We start from the raw sequence: 27916 nt of genomic DNA on the forward strand, positions 1-27916 counted from the left end.
CCCGGATCGGCTAAGTGGTCCTTAATGACTTTGTTATATCTTACATTGGTCCAATCTTTTTGATTAAAACGTTGAAGGCGCTCTAACACTTCGAGTCTGTCTCGAGGAGGTGCAGGCATTAAGAGTTCCTTAAGAGAAATGGCGGGAGCCGACATTTGAAAAATAAGGGATTATGCCCGGCGACAATTGAACACAGACTCTCAGTTTCACCAGTGGACATATTCTCGGAGGCTGCATTCTCTGCTTCTTTTTTATAGAATGCGTCATTCCCATAGACATATGAATATTAGTAGACCTGCCCTAAGTGATTAAAAGCGTATTATCCCCACTCCCCATACCGGTTCCATTGAGCCGGCTGGGCTCGCATATGGCCTCAAGTGAAATTTGAAAACGTGACGTCATCATTCTTGTGCGAACTATGGTCGAGGCATCATCGGTTCATTTTACGAAATAACACGGCAAAATGTTGACTTGTACTATGAAAACTTGTAAAAATAGATTTGAAAAAGAGAATAAACCCAATTGTCGTATTACATTCCATAAGTAAGCATTATTTTACTTTATTTTAAGCATATTCACATCGTATAATATAGATCAGTTTTAGAAACATATACTATCACATCGAGAAACGTCTGGACGCGAAACACAAAGCTGGTTGGTTGCTGGGAAGTAAATTATGAACATTTATAAAAGTGTCTTAACTAAATACTTAAACGAAATATTCGACTCTGAAAATGCAACCGAATTTTTTTGCCGAATTTGGACTTCGCAAATTTGTTCATAACGTGGCGAGTAATTTGCGCTCCCATGTAAAAATGTCTATTCATTCTAAAGCAGATTTTACTTTTAAGAAGTAAATGGTGATATTATAATGCGAGATGCCTATTTACTGTCAGATTGATTTATTGACGAATCACAGTCAGCCTTACTCCCTTCGTTCTTCAACAGTTGATTTTACCCCTCGCCATTATCTTCTCGTCTATTAATTCCTATGTCTGTGGTCATTCCCTTCTTCTGCCTTCTGGAGCGTGAGCCTCTGCTTGGAGAGTTGACGGAAAAGGAACTGGCGACGCATCACCTCTTTTGTTTTTTGTCACACTTTACGGATTCATACGAGGAACTGTCAGAATTCAAATACTTTCGTTCATTTCGTATTTTTTCACGATTTACACTCACAGACGAAGGAATGTCAACCGCTTTGAAAGACACAACATTTTCAGACATTACGTAATGATAGTAATATTCTGTTTGGAGAAGAAACAAAAAAATTTTGTCGCGATTTTGCAACTAAGTACCGTTCACGGAAAAAGGAACGGCACTACATAATATCAATGTTATTTAGTTGACTATAAATACTTAGTAATAATATATCCCAGTACTTGTAGGAAATAGATCTAATATTCAAATTAACTGCAGTTATTGTTTTATCACCTGTTTCATGTTTGAATTGGGTCCAGTTTTCGAACTTTTGAATCTGTTCATATTCTATATCTGAGGTCTCAAAATCAATATTAGATGCCAAAGTCAACTTTTGCTAGGCTGTCTTGTAAGCCGGACATTCATTATCTCCGGACCGGTGGTTTGCGGGCTTGTGAAATCTCGTACATGACGCGCAGACCAGCTCCGCTGCAGCCGAAGAGCATGTCTCACTGGTATGTCCTTCCCTGGCACAGTGCCCACATCTCGTCGTCTCCTTGCAGAATTTGTAGGAAAGTCATCACACGAATGACACTTTGTGCACACAGTTAACCCAATGAAATCACGAACACCGTAAACTGTCCAATCAACAAATACGCGTCCTTGTTTTACCATTGCATGTAGGGACCACATAGATTCTATGGCATGCAGGTCCAGTTCGGGGGCCAGCTAGATGACTGAGTTTACATTGTTTGATGGTTTCGTATGTCTCCTCAATGTTTTGTAGTCCATTTAGTGCACACTCGAGAAAAGTTTCATCAGACAACTCTCTTGGAACGTTAAAGAAGATGACCCTTGGTAGCCTTTTTGTTGGGAGTCGGGCGCTCAGGGTCACAGATCCGGTTACGATTTCTGACCTTAGTAGCCTCTCTTGTTCCACAAAAATAGCCGTATGGATGATGACGCCTTTGTTTTTAATGTTTATCACTCCGGTAATTCTCACTCCTAGCTGAGATGGCTTCAGTGCTTCCATGATTATTTATTTATTTTCTCGCTGTCTTCCACCGATGGTAATTTGGGAAAGAAACAAACGGATGACCTCGGTTTTACTATCAGGACGTCCGAACGCGATAATGGTGGAGGTAAGTTTACTTTTTTACTCGCAACCTCAACAAAAGAGAGACTCGCCTCTGTAACATCTGCCACTCTTTTCATCACCCGGGCAAGGTCTGATTCTAGCTGAATTATTTTGGATTTCAGTTGCTTGTTTTCCTGTTTTATCGCCATCTTTTCTGCTGGTATTACTTTGTTTTGCGCTTTCGCTAAGGTTCTATCTCCAATATAAGTTGACCAACAGATCCCAGGACGTAGGCTATATTATTGCCAATCTTCAGCTGTTAAATATATATAAAGAACACAATTTTAAACTTTTTTCCACTTGTTTTTATTTGACCGTGACCGGTTTCAGCCTGTTAGGGTCATCTTCAGACTGGTGCAATTTTTGTCTTAAACTAGGGTTTATATACATTGGCAAATTACATTGAGGGGAGGGGTTAACATAATAGGTTGATTTGAATTATGGGGGTTTTGTTGTGAAATATGATATTTCCCAAATAAGTATTGTTATTAAAATCAAATGAATTTATCTATAGAACTATGATAATTATGCCTATTAGGACTATCAATTTAAGGATTTACCCAACATAAAGTTATCGGTAATCTATTGTGTGGTTAGGAAAAAATATTTTAATGGATTTTATATAATTCAAATACATATTTAGGATAGGTGACATACTGATTATAATGGATATAGCAGCGGAGATTTAGCAACTGATTCTAATTTTGTGTTCATAACATTGTTGGAGTTTACTTTTTTAGTTAGGCGGGTTATCTCTAATGACTCTAGCCCAGGGGTGTCAAACTGGATATTCTTAAGGGCCGTTTATAACATTTGGCGTGTGTAAGCGGGCCGGACTCAATATTTAAAAAATAAAACCTATACTTAATTGTTAAAATCTTTATTTAGTTAGATACCTATTTATTATAAATTCAGTAAGTTAAAAAGAAGGGTGACAAGGTAAATTATCTTGAGCCGGACACCTGACTTCTCTTGTTTTTGACAAGTTCATTGATGTCGGGTGTCATATTCGTCGTAGTTACTTTTAGAATCGATTGGAGATTTTCATCCGTAAGCCGTGAGCGATGTTTGTTTTTATTTATTTTCACAACGGAAAACATCTGCTCGCATAAATACGTACTACCAAAAATACACAGGATACGTGCCTCATGATTTCTTATACTTGGATAGTTATTCAAACTCTTGAAATATTGTGTATAAAATGTAGTAACATTAACTTCCTTAAATTTATCCTTTACAATGCTGTCGCATTGGAGATCTATCAATTCCATTTGCAAATGAATTGGTGCCAGTGCAGCATCAAAAGTAAATGGATTGTTGAAAAGTGGGAATTCCATTTTATGCATTTTGCGAAAATCTTCAAAACGACTGTTAAATTCTGTGATTCAGCAAAAGTTGAGAATACTCATCCAATTTTGTCTGGTTCACTGTGCCAAATGATTTCACGTGAGGGAAATGATCGAGTGTTTGGTTTTTTATGTGAATTTCCCACAGTCTTAATTTTGTTTCGAAGGCTTGTAAATGCGAATACATTTGAGTGACGATCAAGTCTTTACCCTGTAACTTTATATTGAGGTCATTCATGTGTTTTGTCATATCTACCAAAAATGCACAATCAAGCCACCAGTCGTTGTCATAATCAATTGGCTTGCCTTTTTCTAACATGAAAGCTTGAATAGGGTCACGTAACTCAAAAAATCTTTTCCAAAACTGCCCCTCGACTGAGCCAACGAACTTCCGTGAAATAAGGTACATCGGAATACTTTTCGTCCAAATCTTGTAAAAATTGCCTGAACTGTCTGTGATTTAGACCTCTGCTCGTTATAAAATTTACTATTTTAATTACCGGTTGCATGACATGGTCCATTTTTAAATATTTGGATGCGAGTGATTCCTGGTGAATGATGCAGTGAATTCTCACAAAATTTTCTGATATTTTCTGTTTTAATTTAGTCACAACACCCGAATGTTTGCCAACCATGGCAGGAGCGCCATCCGTAGTTATGCTGCAAAATTTATTCCAGCCGAGTTCATATTCTACTATTAAATGCTCAATAGCAGAATAAATATCATTTGCTGTAGTGGTGCCTGTCAATGGAACGCACTTCAATAGTTCTTCACATATTTCAAAGTTACTATTAATACCTCGTATAAAGACAGAAAGTTGAGCAGTATCAATAATATCAGTGCTCTCGTCAATAGCCAGCGAAAAGTGTGTAAATTCCTTATTTTTTTCCTTCAGCTGGGAATCCAAATTTTGAGATAAATCACTTATTCTTGAAGCAACAGTGTTTCTTGACAGCGGAATATTTTGAATGGTTGATTTTTGTGATGGGAATGAAACATCAGCCACTTTTAACATACATTCTTTAATAAAATCACCATCAGTGAAAGGTTTTGATCTCTTGGCGATTTCTAATGCAATAATGAAACTGGATTTTAAGGCGTCTTCGCTTTCAGTTTTAGCTTTAGTGAATATCGACTGTTGGCCGTGAAGGTTAGATTTTAAAGATAATAGTTTGTCCATTCTTATCTTTTCAGTGTAACCTTCAAATTTTCCTTTATGATTCGAATCATAATGTCTCTTTAAATTAAACTCTTTACAAACAGCAATTGTTTGATTGTAAATCAAACCAAGTGATTTACCTTTCCATTCCATGAAAAAATATGCGATTTCCCATTTTGTCTGAAAAACTCTGCACTCACTATCAACTTTACGTTTTGCGACATTATGCCACGTACCAATATTAGAACTTGAATGAACAACAAACTATGAGTACGTAAGTAATATAAACACTCGACGCGACCGCTCGATGCTAAGGCTTAGAGCGTGAGCACACAGAGAGCGGTCAGGAGTTCCGAGTTCCGAGTTCCGCGTTCGGCGTTCATTAGAATGTACTGATACTATAACAACAACGCACACAGCGGGCAGTCAGACCGCGGCGGTCAAAACGGAACGCCGCGTTCTAAGAGTTCTTTTGCCGCCGAGGCAGAGAACGCCAGAACGCCGCGATGTTTGAGGTTACAAACACAGAAAAGTTAATTGAATTGGTTAGGGAAAGGAGTTTGTTATACGATTTAAGTGATGTAAATTATAAAAAACGCGAAAAAAAATGTCGAAGCTTGGTTTGACATTGCTACTAGTAAATTTAAATTTTAAGTAAATTTTATTATTAGTAAATTCGCCTTGTTCTTCTCGCGTTGTGTTGATTGGGTGCACCCAATACTTTCTTTTCTTTTTAGAAGCTGTTAAGCTCCACAAGAGCAATATATTTTCACGGATGATGAACTTTCTAGTGACATGTTGCATATGCAAAGACCCAAACGAAACTAGAACGCGAGAATTTGAACGCCGCTTGTGTGCGTTGGAACTCTTGAGCGGTCAACGGTCACTAGAACGCAGAACTCTGACCGCTCTCTGTGTGCTCACGCCCTTAAATCTGACTGCGCCGGCGACCGGCAACTGCGACCCTTGTGGTGCGGGGTCGGGAGGGAGGGGGCGTCGTGAGTACGAGTCGTGCACCAGACCAGCGCCACCAGCCGGCGTAAGAGAAAAGGTTACGCTCACGCTTGGTGCACGGCGCACCGCGTCCGATGCGCGCGTCTCTTGAAATTACACTGTAAATCAATCGCTTGCAATTTTAAACACGCGTAGGCATCGACTGTCCTCTGAAATCTAAAATCTACAATGAAAGAGTGCGGTTCTGTCCTCCGCGACATAATATTGTCACGTGGTAGCGAGCCGTAATGATGGGACCTGAGTGCCGCATACGGCTCGCGGGCCGTATTGATAGGGTCCGAGGGCCGCATGCGGCCCGCGGGCCGTATCTTTGACACCCCTGCTCTAGCCTATCTAATTTATGACCTTTGTCGCAGGTATGTAAAAATTTTACCTTGTCAAACGAGTGTTTATTCTCAAGTAAGTGTGCCACAACATTCGACATTTCGCCTTTGTCATTTATACTTCAGCTGTTACTCCTTGGAAACTTTTGTGTTTCCCAAGGTATCTTGTAGGACTTGATAAATGCTTCCCACATTCGAGCTTCGACCCTCAGCCATCAACCAGCTCGCAGATGCCCAAGAAAGTGCCAGTGAGGAAGCCTTTTCGAGAGAAGCATTCTCAAGTTCCCTTTCGCAAAATGAGTTCCTCAAGAAGTCTCTTCAGGAATACTTTCTTCCATCTCGGGGCTACAATCAGGTATAGGCCCTTGGCCCGGTTGAGGTGTGAGAGAACTCTCGGCATGAGGCACGGAGGGGGGAACACCCAAGCTAGAGGAAAATCCCACTGTCGAGTCCAAGCGTTGACAAAACTTGCCTCTTTGTCGAATGCATTTAGGGACACAATCTTCTACAACGTGAGCTGTCTCCGATGCAAACAGGTCTATAGTTGGTCTCCCCAATTTTGCAAAAATCAATTTTGTTGCTGCTGGTAAAAGATGCCACTCCGGAGGTTCGCGTTTTCTGGAGAGTTGATCTGCCACCTCGTTGAACCTTCCTGGTAGGTAGTGGGCAGACAGTGAAATGCGATACGTGTCTGTCATATGAAGGACTTGACGAGTCGCTTCGAGCAATGTCTTGGATCGTGTGCCGCCTTCGTTGCGAAGGTACGCGACCACCGATTTGTTGTCTGACTGGATCAGGAGACCCGAGTCTGACAGCTCTGGCCCGTGAGGAGTAAGTGCTGCCAGCATCGCGAGCATTTCCTTGATATTGCTGTGTTTGGGACCAAGCTTCACTCAATCATTTTTGACTGCCTTTCGTACGTAGCGGCTCTTTATCTCGTTAAGGATTGCGTCCCTGCGATGCTGGATCGCATTTGCTCTCCTTCCACAGACCATCTGCAGGACATCTTTGGTCACTGTCTGATATTGCGTATCCGGGGCAAATAGCGACTCCACTTTCTTGAAGAGGGAACCTGCTGACAATTCCTTGCCTTCCTCTGCACTCCAGTTTACCAGTTCCTGAAGAGATTTCTTGAGGCACTCATTTTGCTGCAACAGGGCATGGCTTAGTGACCTGCAAAATTTGTCAAGTGACCCCGCGTATTGCTCTGCCTTATTCAAATGCAGAAACTCTCCATTAACCTCCAACTGGTTGAACATGGGGTTGGCCAGGTATTTCTTTACGACATCCCCATACCTTACTTTGTTCCATTCAGGCGAACCGAAGTGTTGTAAATCTTCGATTTTCTTTACACGGTTTGCGTCAGCCGTAGGAACTGTAGGTTCCTTACACGTGGTTTCCGCCATCGATAGGTTTAATTCCTTGAACTCATGATTAGGATTTACTAATCCCATCCCTAGCGAAGATGATGAATTTCTCTCCACGTGCATCTCTTGATCTTCCGATGATGCGTCCTCGTCGGAATCCACGTTTCTCCTATCTTCGGATGTTTTAGACGCCATAAAATCTTGAATAAACGAGCTAATGTGCTCCACTTGAGCCGTGAGTTTATCAATGCGATCTCTTTTCTGATCTCGGAGCCACTCATTGTTAATTGGAAAAGAAACCAAAACACAAAAAACACAAGGTACACAAAACACAATGTAAATAAACAAACAACACAAAATGGCAGACGAACTTTTCCGTCGTGTTCACCACATGTTTTATCCGTTTTTAAACAGTTAAAAATTCTTTCTGTTTTAAAATATACTTCGAACAGCCTCGCTGTTATAATGTAATGTATTATTTTGAAATAATTATACACTTAAAATAATTATATACGAGAAAAATCGTTATACATTCGGAGCTACTTCGCAACGACAACGCCAGCGACGGAATTTAAAACGCTAATGAGGAAGAATGCCGTAGACAAACGTCACATAGATGGTGCTTTACTTTTGTGTAGCATCTGGTGACCACTTGAGCAACACTAGGTGCTGAAAAAGAGCGGGAAAGGGCCACGCGAAAGGGAATTTGAGAATGCTTCTCTCAATAAAGGTTTTAAATGACGGTTCAGGCTACATAATAAAATAGTTTTACCTCAGAAAGGAAGGCGATATTGAAGCTGATTCCAATATCTTTTCCTTTTTCATTTTGTCTATTTGTCGTGTCATTTCCTGCACAAAAAACACTTTGATTTGGTCAAGTTCTGCATCAGTAACGCTATCAGAGTTTAGCCCCACACGGTCATAACCTTTGGTTACGTCTTGGGTCTCTAGATGAACGATCTCATCTAGGTTCTGTGATTTGGGTTTTATAAGTTGAGCTTACCGTGTCTGCCACTATACTTAGAGGGGGTTTCTGCCGAAAGGGTAGCTTGTACCCTCGCAACATGGTTAGCAGTGTTGGTGGTGCTTCTAATTCTTCCCATTTGCTTATAAAGTGCTGTAATTGCCCCCCCTGAAACGCCTTCTCCGGATAGTCATAGCCTATCCTTGTTGCCAAAATTCCTTCTTGGTTTGGCTGGTCCCCTCTTGTCCGCACCTCTAAATAAAGGTTTGAAATGAGGTTAGGTACATAATATAAGTTTTATTGGTAGGTAAAACTATTTTATTATTGCCAATCTTCTACTGTTACTCCTTGGGAACTTTTCTGTTTCCCAAGGTATCTTGTAGTGTTTTTAGGGCATTTTGAGTTTCTTTTAAAATTCCTGCCGAGTTTATGGAGACGAGTTCGGCGTTATCATCAGAAGCTTCAGATTGCGACATGTTTTTAACAATAGTACGCGATGATTGAAATTACTCACATGTATTCTGTGAAATAAAGTATGTTACTTTATTTAACAGAATAAATGTGAGTAATTTTTATACTATTCGCGAGCGTGCGATTCGAGACTGACTAATTCACATCGATGCACGAGCATCGCCGAGGATTGCCGCATTACAATTGCGCACAGAACCGCGCATCTATATATTCGCCTACAGATATATGCTGAACTCAGCTTGCTTGTAAGCTACGCCAATGACGATATTGCAAGTATTCTTTAGATTTAGTAATTATTGTTCCATTTCTGTTATAAAATGATGTTGATCCAGATCCATGCGTGCGATAAACAGCAATAACATGGTGAATAATTTGGTTCACTTTTACACGCAGTTTTAAACAGTTGGCGTATTGTTAGCCGATATTCAGTGATCCATCTTTCTTGGCCACCATCATAACAGGACTCGACGATAGTGAGCGCGATGGTTGAACCACTTACATCTTTAGAATTTCTGTTTGAGCAGGATTAAGAGGATGGATTAGATAATTAAATAATATATATTTTTAATTAGTTACTTTATTTAGTGTCTTTACATGAGCGTAATTTTTATGCCGTTCGTGAGCGCGCGATTAGATACAGAATGACTCACATCAATGCACGAGCATTGCCGAGGATTACCGAGTCGCGCTCGACCCCCACACCTGCACAGTTTCCTTCCAAACCGTGCATCCACACATTCGCCTACAGAAACATGCAGAACTCATTTTTTTATTTATTGTTTTTGTGTTTAGTTCGTAGAACTCCATTTAATTTTTTATAAATTTAATTTAGATTAAATTTGATAATATTATTATTAAGTTCTGCAAGTGTTTTAGTTTTTTATTATTGTGACAGCTGTTTCGGCTTACAAGGCCATTTTCAAACTGTGGTTAGACCACATTGAGACGACGTATTTATACTATTTCAAATGTAAATTTTGAAGGTGCATACATTGATTTATTACTGTTTTAACCGATGACATGATCTATTGTTGGTTAAACCAATCTATGTTTTCCCCTCAGTAAATGGTAGTGAGTTCTTAATTATTTACTAATGACTTTATTGCTATGAATTATTTGGGTGCATTATACTGCTTGGGTTTTGTGAAAATACTGAGAAGTGGTGAGTAAATTATTTTCCGTACTTTATTAATTAGTGTTAAATTTGGGTCATTCGTTCGTTTATTGATTTCTAATTGTTCAAGTAAATTTAATCTAATGCCCTTTTTTTCAATATGCAATGGTTTAGGACCCTTGTTGTTAAGTGGGGTATGATTATTTACCAAGAGATGTTCTGCGAATTTTGAGGATGTGTTTTTATTATTATAACATCGTATATGTTCTTTAAAAGAACATATACGATGTTATAATAATAAAAACACATCCTCAAAATTCGCAGAACATCTCTTGGTAAATAATCATACCCCACTTAACAACAAGGGTCCTAAACCATTGCATATTGAAAAAAAGGGCATTAGATTAAATTTACTTGAACAATTAGAAATCAATAAACGAACGAATGACCCAAATTTAACACTAATTAATAAAGTACGGAAAATAATTTACTCACCACTTCTCAGTATTTTCACAAAACCCAAGCAGTATAATGCACCCAAATAATTCATAGCAATAAAGTCATTAGTAAATAATTAAGAACTCACTACCATTTACTGAGGGGAAAACATAGATTGGTTTAACCAACAATAGATCATGTCATCGGTTAAAACAGTAATAAATCAATGTATGCACCTTCAAAATTTACATTTGAAATAGTATAAATACGTCGTCTCAATGTGGTCTAACCACAGTTTGAAAATGGCCTTGTAAGCCGAAACAGCTGTCACAATAATAAAAAACTAAAACACTTGCAGAACTTAATAATAATATTATCAAATTTAATCTAAATTAAATTTATTAAAAAAAAAAAAAAAAAAAAAAAAAAAATGCAGAACTCAGTTTGCCTTAATAATTTGTTCTAATTCTTACTCCTATTGTTTTTGTCTGACCGGTGATAGTGGAAAATATCTCTGTTTGATAGTTGGTCCGTCAGTCGAATAGAATGTGCAATAAGATGTATTCGTCAATCAACATCTTCCTCCTCGCCTGATCCAGCGTTAAGTCGACTCCATTTTGACCTTGCACCACGGTATTAACCACATTTTTTCTGACGTGCACTTAATATCCTTGAACAGGTTAGGTGCAATGTCGAAATCAACCCAAAAATCTACTCCCAGAATAAGTTTGGTAGTTAATGTGGGGACAATGCAAAATGTCATTAATTTGGTAATGCCATCGCACGAGACTAGAAGTGTAACGCACCCGTCATTTCTTTGTTGTTTTCCGTCAGCAGTAAATATCTTATGGTGCAATTCATTTCTCTGTTATTTGTTAATATTCAAACTCTGATAAGTACTACTGTTCATGCAATTTAGTGAGGCTCCGCTGTCTAATAGTCCTGTAAATTTATACCCACCAATTTCGACTTCAACGTGAAGACGGTTATCATTACCTCTGGTGCACCGTATAGGTTCACATTGCGCATTTAAATAAAACAGCTTAACGAATTCTAGCCCGCTTTTCTACTCCCGATCAGCTTGTGCTGCTCCGGGCCGATCGGTTACTCGTTTTTTAAGATCCCTTGGGTCACTTCACAAGGGATTGCACTGACTGGCACCTCTCGAATTCCAGAGCTTGTAACTCGTAGCAGGGTGCATTGGTAGTCCTGTATGAATTTCTCTTTGGTTTCCTACATTCCCTGCTAATGTGGCCTACTTCGTCGCAGTTATAGCACATCGGACTATTCTCCCCTCTCCTGCAGTTTGCGCGTGGTGGTGTCGATCCTTACGTTTGTGAAACTCTTGGATTTTTCCTACATGATTCTATATCCGTTCTCTGTGAATACATGCCCGCCCTTGGCGATCCTCTCCTTTCAAGGTCATCGCACATCTGTACCAACTCGTCTATACAATTGACGAGTGCTCCCGCTACAGTACCGGCATATGCTGAGTGTAAACCTTTTTTGACAGGAATCGTATAACTTCAAACACGCAGTAATTTGAGAATCGGCTCTTTCAAATTGCTTCAACAGTTTGGTCTTCAAGTTTTCCCATGTCAGTTTCAAAGATTTAATAGTTCTGTACCAAAAAAGAGCGACCCCTTCAACTAACTCAGCAAACCCCAGTGATGAGTGTGGTTTTTTGAGACACTGACATGTTTCCGAAAATCCTCGGCAGAACTGATTTCTTCTAATCTTTGAATCTCTTATGCATGTTTTGCCATTATATTTAATCAGTAGTGTACTCAAATTGATAGATTTTGTCTCTTTAATCACGATTTTCGATATCGGTTTTCGTAAATCTAAATCGTTTCCAGGAATTCTTTTGTAATTTTCGGCATACTCTGATTAAATGTTTGCTATATCTGCATTTACTATGCAGACTTTGTGTGTTGGGAACTCTATGAAAATAGTAAAAGGTTCTTTTTATAATTGTGTTTATTTACGTTACAATAAAAAGGTCTGGATTTAGCTACACTGTTCATTACCCGAGGGTTGGTAATTCTCTGGCTCCCGAGGAGCTTGCTCTCTGGCAATATAATCTCACAAGTACCTGTTACACTCTAGCGACATCTGACGGACTCTGGAGTAAGCTTTATGACTAGCGCCATCTATCGACTAAGTACTCAACCTTATTATCATACATCACAATGTTATTGCTTGTTGCCTCTTTTTTCGGATGGTTTTCTGGGGGGGTTAAGTTTCTAATATTTTTCAATCAGATCTTCCTTGGAGATACCGTTCGGGTCATGGATCTCCTTCGTATTTGATTCGTAGCTAACGGGAGACATAATGATGATACATTATAAGTACCGTCGTATTTTTATTACCGCCGATAGCGGTAATCAAAATACCTTTCTTGAGAAAAATATAACAGCTTTCAACTAATTTATCTTACTTGATTTCTATAAAAATATAAAATTCCTAAAAATATTGATCGATGATGACAGGGTTAACGATCACCAGGTACCTATAGTCCCGAATGTGTCAAAACGCTGAATTTTATAATGGTTTACTTGCCCTCTTAAAAAAATAACACTTGACATGAGACAATATGACGCATCTGACTTCGTCCCAGTACATTGTTTACTTTAACAACATTACACGGCGCTCCGGAATATCTAATAATCTGAGAAGATTTCATTTCTTATTTCGAACAAACGAAATGGGCATCTTCTCGAATTATTAGATATTCCGGAGCGCCGAAATTAGCATTAAGCTTCGCCTTAACCTAATCGTGCAGAGAAGTGTAACGGAAAATAAAGAAGTTAAAAGGTTGTTCGCTAATATGCGATCCATCCCAAAATATTTTTCCCAATCTGCCAAGCGTATAGAAATACTAAATGATATTGTGAAAAGGAAAATCACCGTCGCTCCACCAACAAGGCGGAATTTTAATACAAAAGCAGTTCAAACTGTTATAGCAGTAGTGTATAAATACCCACCATAAAAATATGTATAGTTTTAAGTGACTTCTTATAAGTCTTCATTGTAAGTCACTAGCTATCAATCATTAAAAACATTGAGCGAATACAAAAAAAAAATCTACGTTTTATAAATTTTAAATTAAATATCCCTGTCGAAGACTTAAAATACAATTTCTTATTAAATACTCTAAAAATACATACATTAGAAGATAGACGTAAAATAAACAATTTAACGTTCTTATTCAAAATACTTGACTCTAAATTCGACTGTTGTGAACTCCTGCAACTTATAAACATGCATTCACCCACAGTAACAACACGACAAAATACAATATTCTACAGCAGCACACATAAGCGTAACTACATTGCCCACTCTCCGATACAACGACTTCACACCATGGGAAATCATTACTTGGGTGATGTTGACATATTCAATACCAACTTGGCAAGTTTTGTGGATCATTTAAAACATTTATTTCAACAATACTCCTAAACACATCATCTAAACCTACAAATAGCTGTAATTTTCTGTTTTTGTTTCTTGTGTTTGTATGACTTGTTGCATAGCTTTTATCAAATGTAATTTTATTCTTATTTTTTATGTTTCAAAGTATCTGTCAAATTAAAATTATACTACCAACCATGTAAAAGCCCTCTGGGCGTTAAATAAATAAAACTGAGTTGTAAGTTATATTATAGGAGTAGTGTGTAAATACCCACCATAAAAATATGTATAGTTTTAAGTGACTAGTTATAAGTCTTCATTGTAAGTCACTAGCTATCAATCTTACTTATAAAACTGAGTTGTAAGTTATATTATAGCAGTAGTGTGTAACTACCCATTCGGTCATAAAAATATGTATAGTTTTAAGTCACTAGTTATAAGTCTTCATTGTAAGTCACTAGCTATCAATCTTACTTATAAAACTGAGTTGTAAGTTATATTATAGCAGTAGTGTGTAACTACCCATTCGGTCATAAAAATATATATAGTTTTAAGTCACTAGTTATAAGTCTTCATTGTAAGTCACTAGCTATCAATCTTACTTATAAAACTGAGTTGTAAGTTATATTATAGCAGTAGTGTGTAACTACCCATTCGGTCATAAAAATATGTATAGTTTTAAGTCACTAGTTATAAGTCTTCATTGTAAGTCACTAGCTATCAATCTTAGTTATAGACTGAGTTGTACGAGTAAGTTATATTATAGCATTAGTGTGTAAATACCAACCATAAAAATTTGTATAATTTTAAGTCACTAGATATCTTAATTGTAAATCATTAGCTAAAAATCTTAATCTTAAATCTTATCTTCTATATTTTCACCTATGAATGTTAATTTAATTTTTTGGTCTGAATCTTTCAGTTTAAAAAAACAGGGAGAAAGATTGATTTCACAAAATAATGAGACTAACAATGTTACTATTCTTCTAAATGCATTTAACTATTGTTTGACATAATAAAGTACCTTTGATTTAATGACAAACTATTGTGTTTTAATCCACAAACCTAGCCATTAAAAGACAACCCTTTAATAACCATTTTATTGTTTTATTCTTTCTTACTATTTATTATCACAATTTTCCAATTTTTTTTTATTATTTATTGTTACGTAACCCTTAGCGAGATAATTTAGTCTAGGCTCACTTCATATAATCCCAAAAATAGAGAAGGGTGGAGTCCGCAGTGGAAGATACTCTCAGTATGGCCTTGGTGAAAATCCACCCTTCAGAATCGAAGCGGTGCTTCAAATGGATTTTTCTGTACTAGTGATCAGATTTGAATAGCCAGGTACATCCCCACCTTCCTCCTCCCCATTTTCCCAACTCATTCCCCTCCCCATTATCTCAGCCTCACAGTATACCTCAATCGGGGATACCATAGTCTCACTGGCTCCGGTTTCATATTAAAAAAACACATCTTCCTTTGAAAGAACGGTAAAACTTCACAAATAAAATAGATCCACTTCAATTAATAATCCCTGGGATTGTGTATGTTTTATGATGAGTTTATTTTTAAGGCCTGGCAACACTGCTGCTCAGTAGGTACTAACCAGCATTGCCAGGTCAAAAGAGTAAACTCCCTAGTAATGCATAAATAATACCTGGAGATGCGAATTAACGCTTGTTTTGGACGCAAATTCAAATTTAAAACATATTTCTTGCAAATATAAAATAAAGAGCACAAAGGTGCACTTTAAAATGATTTACCTGTACTAAGCTAAACAAAACATTTAAAATCTGAAGAGTTTATTGCTTTTTTAGCATCTCATTTTTGTATAAAAGGGCCGTTCACGAAATCTTACTAGATTTGATTAAACAATCACCTGTGCTGAACCTCTCTGTTTTTTTTCCCTGTATCTAGGGATTTCTTTCTAGATATGACAACTCTGCTAAAAGCTGACAGTAGAGATGTTTTAATATCTAAAATAGGCTGGTAAAGTCACTGCGGTTCCAGTTACCAAAGACCGAAATGGATTTTTCTATGGGTTTTGGGGTGACCTCAGTGACCTGTGAATAGCGAATATCTGGGTAAGGAACCGGTTTATTGAAATATTGTATCAGCAAAAGCAATCATAGCAAATATCGACGGCCGTACCAATATACATATACATATTTAATTAAAAAATCCTGAAAGAGCCGGTTCCAAAAATAACCGGCTTCTTACAAATTTATTATCTGGTGACAGCAAAGTCACCGGGTCAAAGTAACCGAGACCATCTCTACTCAGTACTCGTTGACAGTGTTGCCAACGAAGGCGATTTATCGCCATTTAAGCTACTCAGAACGAGAATCGGCGACGAAAAAATCTAAAAGGCGACTGGTCGCCGATTGAAGTTATTTAAATCAGCCAAATTACAAATAATTAATAATTGTGGAAAAATGTGAGGAATTTTTTGAAATGGAATTCCGTAGCCACCCCCCCCATGGATTTCAAAAATGTTTTTGGATGTGCGGAATTTTTTTTCAGCGAAGTTCTGTAACAAACCTCCCCCCCCATGGATTTCAAATATTTTGTGGGGAGTACTCATTTTGAATTATTTTTGTGGGGAATTATGTTTTACAGAAATTCTCTAACAACCCCCCTCCCCCCATGGATTTCTAATAATAAAAGGGGGAATTTATGCGAGTTCAATAGAATTACTGCAACTGAAATTCGGCTACATTAGGCTACTAAATGTTTGAAAAACGGCGACATTAGGCCAAGATCCGTTGGCAACACTGCTCGTTGACATTGACAGTTCGTTTTGCTTTGTCGAACTTTTTATAAGATAATGTTATATTATAAACAAAACAGTTACATATTCAATGTTTTAATCTAAGTAATAACTATCGATAATTTGACCGAACGCATTAATATGATTTAATTATCGTATTATGTGACCTATATTCTTATTGAACAAACGTTTTACATTATTGTGACCGAGCGAAATCATAACAAACAAAACAACTTTTCAACAATAAACATTATTATACTATATTTTTAAGTGTTAATAACAATAGTTTTGTATGAAATACATTTTAAACATCGCCTAAAATATTATATTGTGTGGTTTTAATCAGGATAATCGCGTTATCACTAATAATAACAATAATAATTTATGAGGTTGATTTAAAAATGAGTCATCTCCGGGAATGATAAAATTAGTGTTTTGTTATCGAATTTGTTTGTATTAGTTCCAAAATGTCGGGTTTGGATCCTTTGACGTCTCCCAGTATTAATAACGATGAAAATGGGAGGAAAAATGGGTGTTTTTCAAATATTGTATCGTTTTTTAAATGCGGTAGAGGCGATTCTGCGAACAACAGCAGTATGGAAGGCGGTAAATATATCTAATTAATTCTTTTAAGCTTTTTAATGTGATGAAAGTACAATTTTTTTTATTTATTACACGCCCTAGTGGGCTTTTCTTAAAAAAAAAATACAAGCATTTTGTATCAGAGTAAACACTTAAAAATTAATACAATAAAGAAGAATGTAAACATAGTGGCAAAAATGAATCCTCACGCATATAATTGAGTTTAAAAGATTCAACAAAACAAAATAGTAGAAGCGGAGAAGTTATATGGGTACATAGGTCTATTTGTGTCTAGAAGAATAAAAGTGATAGAATATACAACATTTATACTGATTAGTTTTCAAATGAAATATATCACCCAGATCAGAATATTTGTTTCCGAGATTGTGAAGTCTCGGAATGGGAGAATTTTGGTAAGCTAGTGTCCTGGTGTTATTGAAGTAAAAAGGTAAGAAATGTCGGCATGATTTTTTGGGAACATGGATATTGATACATTGAAGTAATTCGGGACAGTCAATTTTAAAATGTAGTATTCTTTGTAACAGTATTAAATCTGTGCTTATTCTTCTTTCTGAAAGTTTCAATAGATTTGATAAATTTGATAAAATGTAAACTACTTTTTCTGTCACATCTGATATATGTCAAATATTATTGTTTCAAGATAACCTCTTTGTGGTTGTCTTTGTTTATTGATAATTAAGTCAATTATTTATTGCTAATATGTTTATATTAATGACACACTTCATTCGAGCGAAAACAAGGGTCCCATTCGAGAAAATGGATTTTGTTTTAAATAGCTATATCTTTGAAAATAATGCACATATTTTAATATCATTTTCACATAGTATTCACCACACCCCAACTGTAAAATTACTGTTTGAAATTAAAGCCTACTTTTGTAATAAGACTACATAAACTGAAGTTAAAGTCAGTGTTAGGCCATTTTGTTAATTTTTTTGTGCCGTTAATCATCAATATATATTATAAAAGTAAGTGTATAATGTGCATGCTGCTAAAACTCAGAAACGAGTCCCGGTACGATCAAGGGAGTTATATGGTGTGGTAGCCCTCTATCCCCCATCAATTAAGAAGGTTCCCGTTTTTACCTGAAGGGCATGCTTTTGAAGATATAAGGGCTGGAAATTTCGCCCTCTGGAAGTTTCTAGAACAGTCCAGAACATTCGAGAGCATTCCACAACATTCCAGAATATCCTGAAACATTCTGGAATGTTCGGGAATAGTCTGGAACTTTCGGGAACATCCCGGAACATCCCAGATCATTATGAACTAAAACCGTTTTTCTGATAAACTTTTAGTAAATTCGTAATCATGACAATACATTGGTATCATTAAATAGTATAAAACATTTTACTATCCGCCTCTGTCTGTTTTTGCGCTTAGTTCTTCTAAACTATGCAACTGCGTTTGATAGGGTTTTCACTATCATTCAGAGAATGTCTTCCGGAAGGTTTATATACAGGGTTTTCCAATAAGAGGTGTTATTTTGAATAGCCCGCTATTTCGGTAGATGTTACTTTTGAAGCTGTCATTTTTTGACATTTGACAAGTAAAAACTACGCCATTAATAAAAAATGGAACGATACACGCTTCAACAATGCATTGAAATTATTAAAATTCACTTGCGTGAATCAAATGCAAATCATCTTGAGTGATGAGGCCCATTTCCACCTCGGTGGCTTCGTCAACAAGCAAAATTGTCGCATCTGGGGCTCGGAAAACCCAAGAATTATTGTTGAAAAGCCTCTCTATCCTCAACGTGTTTGGTGCGGTTTATGGTCCGGCGGAGTCATTGGACCTTACTTTTTCGAAAATGAGGCTGGAGCAACAGTTACGGTGAATGGATTGCGCTATCGAGAGATGATTAATGATTTTTTATGGCCGGAATTGGATGGTATTGATCTGGACAACGTTTACTTTCAACAAGACGGCGCTACGTGCCACACAAGCAACTAAACCATTGATCTTTTACAAGAAAAGTTTCTTTGAATATCAAAATAACACCTCTTATTGGAAAACCCTGATATATAATACACGGATATTATATTTATTGAAAGTACAGATAATTCGAGCAACACCGGATACACGTAGGCTAGTTCTAAATAAATATTCTGTATATGTCTATCTTTGTTGTACATAAATGAACGTTTGAATTAAGAATTTACTGGAAACGTAAGTGTGTTTGTTACTTGCAATATTTCGTGTTAATTTTGTGAGACAATAACGTGTCTACATGATTCTAATATCACTGTTTGGGTATTTGAATTAATTTTTTTTATCTAGTACTCAAATTCTTGTCCTATAAAAATATTTTCAGAAATTTAATCATAAATAATCCGTATCAATAAATTGAACAAAGAGAACATTGTAATATTAATGATAGTACTATTTTACCTTTGAATGGATATTTCAAAATCTTACAGATTAATGTTATGAGCTAAATTCCAGACATAAAAAGCAGTGTACATTTCATGATGCCAGGGCTCACCGTTTTTGATATTTCAAGAGTTTTTCCTTTTTTTATATGTATTCCATTGTATTCTGCTCTTAATCTTCTGGAGCCAGTGAGACTATGCATCCACAATTGAGATATGTTGCTATGCTGGAGGTTGTGGGGAGGGAAAGCAGACCGACAAGAAGGTTGGGAAGTACCTGGCTATTCAGACCTGGACATCGAACATGGCTAAAGTCATTTCAAGCAACGTCTCAATTTTGAATTGTGGTCTTTCACCAGCAAATATACTAAAGTACCCTCTCAGTAATTTTAGGATATAAAGCCTGTGACAGACCACGCTATAAACGCGCTATATTTTTGTGGCTTGACCTATTTCTCCGTATCGCTCGCCATACATTGGTTTGGAAAACATGCAAGCATTCTAATATGATCCTTATTAGAATAATGTGAGGTGCGATTTTGACCCTAATGCTTCAAACAATGTATGAAAACAAAATCAGCATCGTTTTCGCTAATAAAACTTCAGGTTCCACTAATATTTTTTCTGTTTTATGCTCTGGCCTTCGACAGGTTAAAGTTGAGTCTTCTCTCAAAGTGAATTCTGATCAAAACTTTGTTCTGTAGTACCGCCAGCATAAAATTTGCTTTTCCTTTCCTAAACACGCTCAATAAAGAACATAAATGTACATTATTAAAATAAATACGAGAAAGTCCAATTATGTCCTAAATCCTGTATCTAAATTTTGCTAATAAACAATTAGTTAATGTCAATTAAGTTTTAATTTCGCGTGACCTACCAGGTAAGTATGATACTGTATATTATCTCCATACATAGTTAGTAATAAGATAGATAATTGTAGAAATGTATTATATATTTGTACAGTGCCCTTGGGAGGATTTTGCCCAAAAACGGCGCTATACAAGTCATCCAAATATTATTATTATTATTAAGCTTAAAAACGTCCTTAACTTTTTATACCATAAAAAAAATAGCCGTCATTGGACAGATGTGAAACATCTAAATTGATGTTTATTGAAGGAAGTGAAAATTAAAGTTAACAAGTCCTTATATTTTTGATAATAAAACAATTATTTTATTATTATTAAAATATACACAGATAAGTTGTATCGTAAACTAATCTTTTTTCAATAAAGAAATACCATAGATTACTCAAGAAACTATTTATGATTTTTGTGAAAAATATTGAAGAAAGCTTTACTGCGCAACAACAATCTTTACTTTAGAATGAAGAAAATATTGATATTGAAGAAAGCTTTAATGCGCAACAACAAACTTTACTTTAGAATGAAGAAAATATTGATATTGAAGAAAGCTTTATTGCGCAACAACAAACTTTACTTTGGAATGAAGAAAATATTGATATTGAAGAAAGCTTTACTGCGCAACAACAAACTTTACTTTGGAATGAAGAAAATATTGATATTGAAGAAAGCTTTACTGCGCAACAACAAACTTTACTTTGGAATGAAGAAAATATTGATATTGAAGAAAGCTTTACTGCGCAACAACAAACTCTACTTTGGAATGAAGAAAATATTGATATTGAAGAAAGCTTTACTGCGCAACAACAAACTTTACTTTGGAATGAAGAAAATATTGATATTGAAGAAAGCTTTACTGCGCAACAACAAACTTTACTTTGGAATGAAGAAAATATTGATATTGAAGAAAGCTTTACTGCGCAACAACAAACTCTACTTTGGAATGAAGAAAATATTGATATTGAAGAAAGCTTTACTGCGCAACAACAGACTTTACTTTGGAATGAAGAAAATATTGATATTAAAGAAAGCTTTACTGCGCAACAACAAACTTTACTTTGGAATGAACAAAATGTTGTTATTGAAGAAAGCTTTACTGCGCAACAACAAACTTTACTTTGCTGGTCGAATAAATCGTCGCTCCATGCAAGAGCGTGCTTTCTACGCAATAGTCGGTTTTACTCCCCTAGTTTATATGTATTTACTATAATCCGCCATATTCACTAATTGGATTGTTTTTGGGATATGACAGATTATCGAGAGAGTACTGTATATATTATTTTCAATGATATTTTCCTGTTTCATAAAAGCAGATTAAATTTCTGCTTCATGGTTAAGATTATGATAGGAAAATAATTTATAGTAGGTATAGATTGTTCATTGTTTTGAGATGTAGAACTAATCTCCATTATTAATGCCTTGCAGAAATATGATTGTATTTTTAAATGACCCAACGTCTAATGTTAACATTTTCCTCATGAATATTGTAAAGTATAAAACTCCAGTAGGTGAGGTATATTTATTGACTCTAGTATAATGTATTTTTGTTATTGAAATAAATAATATTTATTACTAGTAGACTCCGCAATGCTTCGCTATTGCTAATGTCATTCTCGGGCGTCTCCGACTTCTTCCACCATTCACTGCTGTATACCGCAATGTTACTGTTAAAAAACTGCATTTCATCGACTTTAATTCAACTCTGTATCTCATCCCAGTGCAGAGATATTGCGTTAAGAGCGTTGTTTTCGCGGACGAAATTTCGACTCCCGCAAAAATAATTATTGTCCTGTGTCCCTCTCTAACGGAGCGTGCAGCGGGGAACGGAGAGGGAGTACCTGGCTTTTAGTACGGCTGACGTTGCAAGCGATCAAAAAAAGTTAGATAATATGAGATTAAATAAAAAAGAAATTAAGTTCAATGCTTGAATATTTGCACGAAGTCGGTGAAATGTCCCTTTCGTTTAGTTCATTCCATTATCAGACACAGACATACAAGGGCTTCCGACCTATTCTTTAATAGTATTGGTATATGCGCATGTACACGTTAGGCACTGACAATATCACCACTGCCGTCTCTATTACATGGCAGTGATATCACGCATTGAAGGCCAGTAAAAGAGAAATGCTTTTTTTCTTTTGTGCGTGAATATATTTGCATCAAAACGGGGAATCACCCTTTTGTTTAGTTCATTTAAATTAGCAGATACGTGTATTATTGTAGGAGATACGGAAATTGTACACGTGCATTGTACATGTGGCGACAGACGAAATTATAATAATAGTAATAATAGGTGTATAAGTTTATAAATTAGATAAGTACATAGAATTAACAGCCGTAAATAATATATGAACAGTAAGTAATATAATTGTAGAGAATAGAAATATACACTTACTTAAAATTTGTGTAAGTGCACCGGTAAAGGCCTTACCGTTACTGTTGACATAATATTTTATTTTTTAATTTTTACATTACCTTTGAAATTTTATTGTGAATCACATTTTTTTTTATTTTATCTGGAAGAAAGTTATAAAGTCGTGTCGCTGTGTATATAATTCCGAACACGCACTGACTTTATCACTGGGATTTTGGTCGAGATTATTTTTAAGTGTTGTCTAGGAAGAATATTATGTGAACAACAAAATTAAGTAATACAACTATAAATAAAAATAACCATAAAAATAGCAGCACAATAACAGCAAGAATAATAGCAACAAGCATATTTTATTAAAAATGTTCAATGAATCGGTATAATTATTTCCGTCCATTCTAGGCAGTGAGGAATACATTTATGGTAGTTAGTCCCAGATTTTTTATACTGAAAAAAATCCTATTTTATAATCTACACAATACATGTGCACAAGGTGAAAAATAAAAAAAAGTCGGACAGGTAGTAGTTGTATAGTAAGAACAGACTCCAATATAAATAAGCAAATAAATAATTACATAAATAAAATTTAATTAAAAATTTAATTTCATAAAATTTGTCAGTCAACCACAAAATTTTCCAAATTTTCTAACTAAAGGCATTACTTATATGTTATATAATGTCGGGTGATACGTCTGACATTTTCTGCGACGATATTTCGGGTTCAATCACATCGGTACTAAAAGAAAAAAAATCAGGCATCAAACCGTGAAAACAAAAGACCGCATATTATACTGTCAAGGTATGATCAATATGTGTAGTGATTTTACTTACAAATTCGACAAAATAATACAAGCAATTATAGGCAAAAATGGAGGACGGTTTTTATTCTTAAATTTAATCACTTTTAATTAAAGATCGTCGGTGTAATATTGAATTGTACCAATGTGTAAAAACACTGTCATCAAAACTAAAAGCTGAACGGCAATAAAATGAAACTCTCACTACAACCAAAAGATGGTATCTTGATGTTATTGTGTATATTCTCGAGAGTTTGTTCTTGTGAAAATAAAATTATTTCGTAATTGTAAAAAGCATTCACTTTGTGGCTCATCATAATTTATAATAAAAACACATAAATTTGTTTTTATTATAAAATTATTTGCTTACCGTTTGCTCAAAATCCCACAATTCACATCGATGTTAGCATCGAAAAAATCCTTGTTGGCAAATTTAGCCTGACAATCTTTAACATCATTTACGGAACTGAAAACAACAAAAAACATTACATTTTTACCGTAAAAAATAAATACTTATAATAAATATTGATTTAAATATTGCATTTAATTTTCACCTGTTCCGAGTTCTTTCTGTCTTTTTGACATTGCACTTCCTCTTTTTCCGGTGCATACTGGGTGGCTTACCACGTATCCACTTTCGACCTAAAACACAAATAACATTTTATAAAAATCAATAACGTAAGTACCCTAATTCATAACCTAATTATCATTGTTAAAAATGCTCAAATAATGATTACTTACCCATGTTGAATGAAATAAATTATTTGGGGATGCTTCGGTCAAAAACTGTGGAGTTTAAAAATAATATTATTCGTAAACAAAGTAACAAATTCGTCAATTATATGTCCGCGCGGGCCGACTGCGAATGTCACATATACATACACTAGCAATAATAATAAAAAATGACTCTAAGGACGATTGACGTAGGTATGTATGCATGTATTTGTTAGGCGGGCGATCTCACCCGAGCCCCTGCCCCCCGGCCCGTGCTTCACCTACTCTAGCCAGCCCGACTCAAGAAAGTGCGAATGAGACAATAACAAAAAAGCTAGTTAAATATACGTTGAATTTGTGGCCACCAAATTCGGCTTTTGAAGCAAATAAAACTTTTTTCAGTGAAGATTCAAATTTTATTGTATAGTTCATTATATGCCTGAGACGGGATATGTGAGATTTTTTCAAAAAATATCTTCCATTTGGTCACAAAAAATTGCCAAAGATGCCTCGTAAAATCATGTAAAATCGTCATCTTCTGGGGCCTATATTCTATAATTTAAGGCAAAAATCGAAAATCTGATCCATATGCGTACTTTATATATACCATGTCTTTTAACTAAAAAAAAAAAAAAACAGTTTACTCTAGTATTTTAGCCGTAAATCCAAATTAAAATTTTGTATGAAACAGGCACCGCAGCCGTTCCTCTTAAGTATTCCTCGGGCGTCCCCGACTTCATATACCATTAAAACCACACTCTAAAAATTGCTGGCACTAATGAGAACAAACGTTAAAATTTTCAGCGATATTTGTCGAATTCTTTTCAAGTTTTGCAAGCACAAACATACGCTTGCTGATTTTTTTATATATTCTTCTTCTTTATGTGCCGTATCAGGTCCCCCCGACGTTGGCGATCACTCTAGAAAATGTCTCTTTGTCTTGCGCTGCCCGGAATAGCTCCTCCACACTTCTAATGCCGGTCCACTCTCGTATATTTCGCAGCCAAGACATTTGTCTCCTACCAGGCCCTCTGCAACCCTCTATCTTGCCTTTCAATATTAACGATACTTCTCCCCTCGAAGTACATGACCCAGATATGAAATTTTCCTGATTTTTATTAATCTAAGCAGTTCTCTCTCTGCTCTAGCCCGCCTGAGAATTTGTGTGTTGGTGATCATGTCGGTCCATGGGACTTTGAGTATTCTCCGGTGAAGCCACATTTCAAAAGCCTCTAACCTGTTCCTGGTATTTACTTTCAAGGTCCATGTTTCACATCCATACAACAAGACCGACCACACATGACATTTTAGCATTCTCTGCCTTAGTTTTAAGCTGATATTATCATTGCAGAAGAGGGATTTCATTTTAATGAACGCAGTTCTTGCTGCTTCAATTCTGCACCTAACCTCTACATCTGGGTCAAGAGTCTCCGTGAGAATACTGCCGAGGTATCTAAATCTTTCGACCTTTTCGACATTGCAACCATTTAACTGTATCACTGATTCAGAGTGATCTAGTCGTCCAAATGTCATCCATTTTGTTTTATTGACATTGATTGTTAGGCCCAGTTGCTCACCAGCATTATTAACAAGATTTTTTTTATATATTAACTAGTGGATACCCTGCAACGACTTTAATTCGACTCTATAGCTCATTCCTCGGGAGTCCCCAACATCTTCTACCACTCGAAGAACTCTCCACACACTCATGGCGCTAATAAGAACAAACGTTGATATTTTCAGCGATATCGGTTGTCTACTTTTTTTTAGTTTTGCGACCACAAATATACGCATGCTGAATTATTATATATTAATGTAAAACCCACAGACATATGAATATATAGACTAGAAATTAAAGGTGAGGGGTAAAATCAACTGTTGAAGAACGAAGGGGGTAAAGCTGACTGTGATTTGTCAATAAATCAATCTGACAGTATATAGGCATCTCGCATTATAATATCACCATTTAGTTCTTAAAAGTAAAATCTGCTTTTGAATGAATAGACATTTTTACATGGGAGCGCAAATTACTCGCCACGTTATGAACAAATTTGCGAAGTCCAAATTCGGCAAAAAAAAATTTCTTCTATTTTCAGAGTCGAATATTTTGTTTACGTATTTAGTTAAGACATAAGTGTTCATAATTTACTTCCTAGTAACAACGATGCGCACACTTGAGAATCGCTACATTCGACCAATGCTGGCTCGATGTGATAGTATATGTTTCTACAACTGATTCATATTATACGACGTGAATAAGCTTAAAATGATGCTTATATATGGAATGTAATACGACAATTGGGTTTATTCTCTTTTTCACATCTATTTTTACAAGTTTTCATATCACAAGCCACTATTTTGCCGTGTTATTTCATAAAATGCCTCGACCATAGCCTCGACGCTAGTTCGAACAAGAATGATGACGTCACATTCTCAAGATTCACGGGAAGCCATACGCGAGCCCAGCCGGCTCCAATGGAACCGGTATGGGGAGTGGGGAATAATACGCTTTTAATCACTTAGGGCAGGTCTACTAATATTCATATGTCTATGGTAAAACCCAATAATTTCTGCATACATAAATATTATATTGAATTGATTTTTATCCTGTGATAATTAGTTTATCAGTGGAATTGTCTTTTATTTACATTAGCAATAATTAGGTCATTTGTTACTGGTGATCATTTTTCATCATATGACTATAATGTGATATAATATTATCTGGCATTGATTTATCTGTCATAATAATACACATAATGACGCTTGTGTCATGTGGAATTTCATCCACATAAATAATATATTATTGTTATGTAGATTTATTGCAATAATAATAATATATATGGTCTGAGACAGAGGTGTGAAATCGTCGGATCATGACAATAGAAAGAATGTATTGGAGCCAGGAAGGAGTCTGAAAGGGTCGAGAGGATGCACTAGGTGGCATGAAAGGTTGGGAGGTGACTGGAGAGACTAAGGTAAACTAGGATGAGGTGATTTTGCACAGCGGTGCTGCCAAGGTCTGTTATCTATGTGAGGATGTTGTGTCGGCGCTCTTTATTGGCAGCAGACACATGTCAGCGCTATATTAGCGGCGGACACATGCCTGAACGGATGACGAGCCTCGTGCTGGCACAGTTGGTGGACGGGGTAGTCTCTCTCCCTGCAGCAGCTGGTACAGTTCCTTCGCTACCTAGGACTCTTGCAGCAGAGTCTCCATCTTCTGTCTTCGTCGAGCGTCACAGCGGTGCTGCCAAGGTTTGTTGTCTATGTGAGGATGTTGTGTCAGCGCTCTTTATTGGCAGCAGACACATGTCAGCGCTATATTGGCGGCAGACACATGCCTGAACGGATGACGAACCTCGTGCTGGCACAGTTGGTCTAAATAACAAATGTAGATCCTAGGAAATAAATTGTACAGAGCCCTTGAGGTGATTTTTCACAAAAACGGCGCTATACAAATAATCCAATTATTATTATTAAATGCATATTATGGTGTATATTGTACATTGATTTGTAACTTTTTTTTAAGGTTATAAA

The 27916-nt window shown here is 36.2% G+C and overlaps 2 protein-coding genes across 2 annotated transcripts in view; one reads left to right on the top strand and one right to left on the bottom strand.

Annotated features, from left to right (window-relative positions):
- Positions 1-4013: 4013 nt before the first annotated feature.
- Positions 4014-9707, bottom strand: LOC149409796 (uncharacterized). The gene has a single exon (XM_089649043.1). It carries the CDS (start codon positions 7678-7680, stop codon positions 7012-7014), a length of 669 nt encoding a protein of 222 aa, XP_089505169.1. The 5' UTR covers positions 7681-9707; the 3' UTR covers positions 4014-7011.
- Positions 9708-16797: 7090 nt separating this feature from the next.
- Positions 16798-27916, top strand: part of LOC149409797 (solute carrier family 12 member 9-like) — a 32957-nt gene continuing 21838 nt past the window's right edge. Inside the window, exon 1 of the mRNA XM_089649073.1 lies at positions 16798-17265. Within this exon, the coding sequence (XP_089505199.1) occupies positions 17127-17265 (139 nt within the window). The 5' untranslated portion in view covers positions 16798-17126. The remainder of the gene's footprint in view (positions 17266-27916) is intronic.

Source organism: Hesperophylax consimilis, chromosome 29, assembly GCF_061612785.1.
Source record: "Hesperophylax consimilis isolate HC1 chromosome 29, BYU_Hcon_1.0, whole genome shotgun sequence".
NCBI lineage: Eukaryota > Metazoa > Arthropoda > Insecta > Trichoptera > Limnephilidae > Hesperophylax > Hesperophylax consimilis.

What these genes read in the sequence shown, in the direction of transcription:
- LOC149409796 (XM_089649043.1), bottom strand. Translation starts at nt 7,680, where the DNA reads ATGGCGTCTAAAACATCCGAAGATAGGAGAAACGTGGATTCCGACGAG.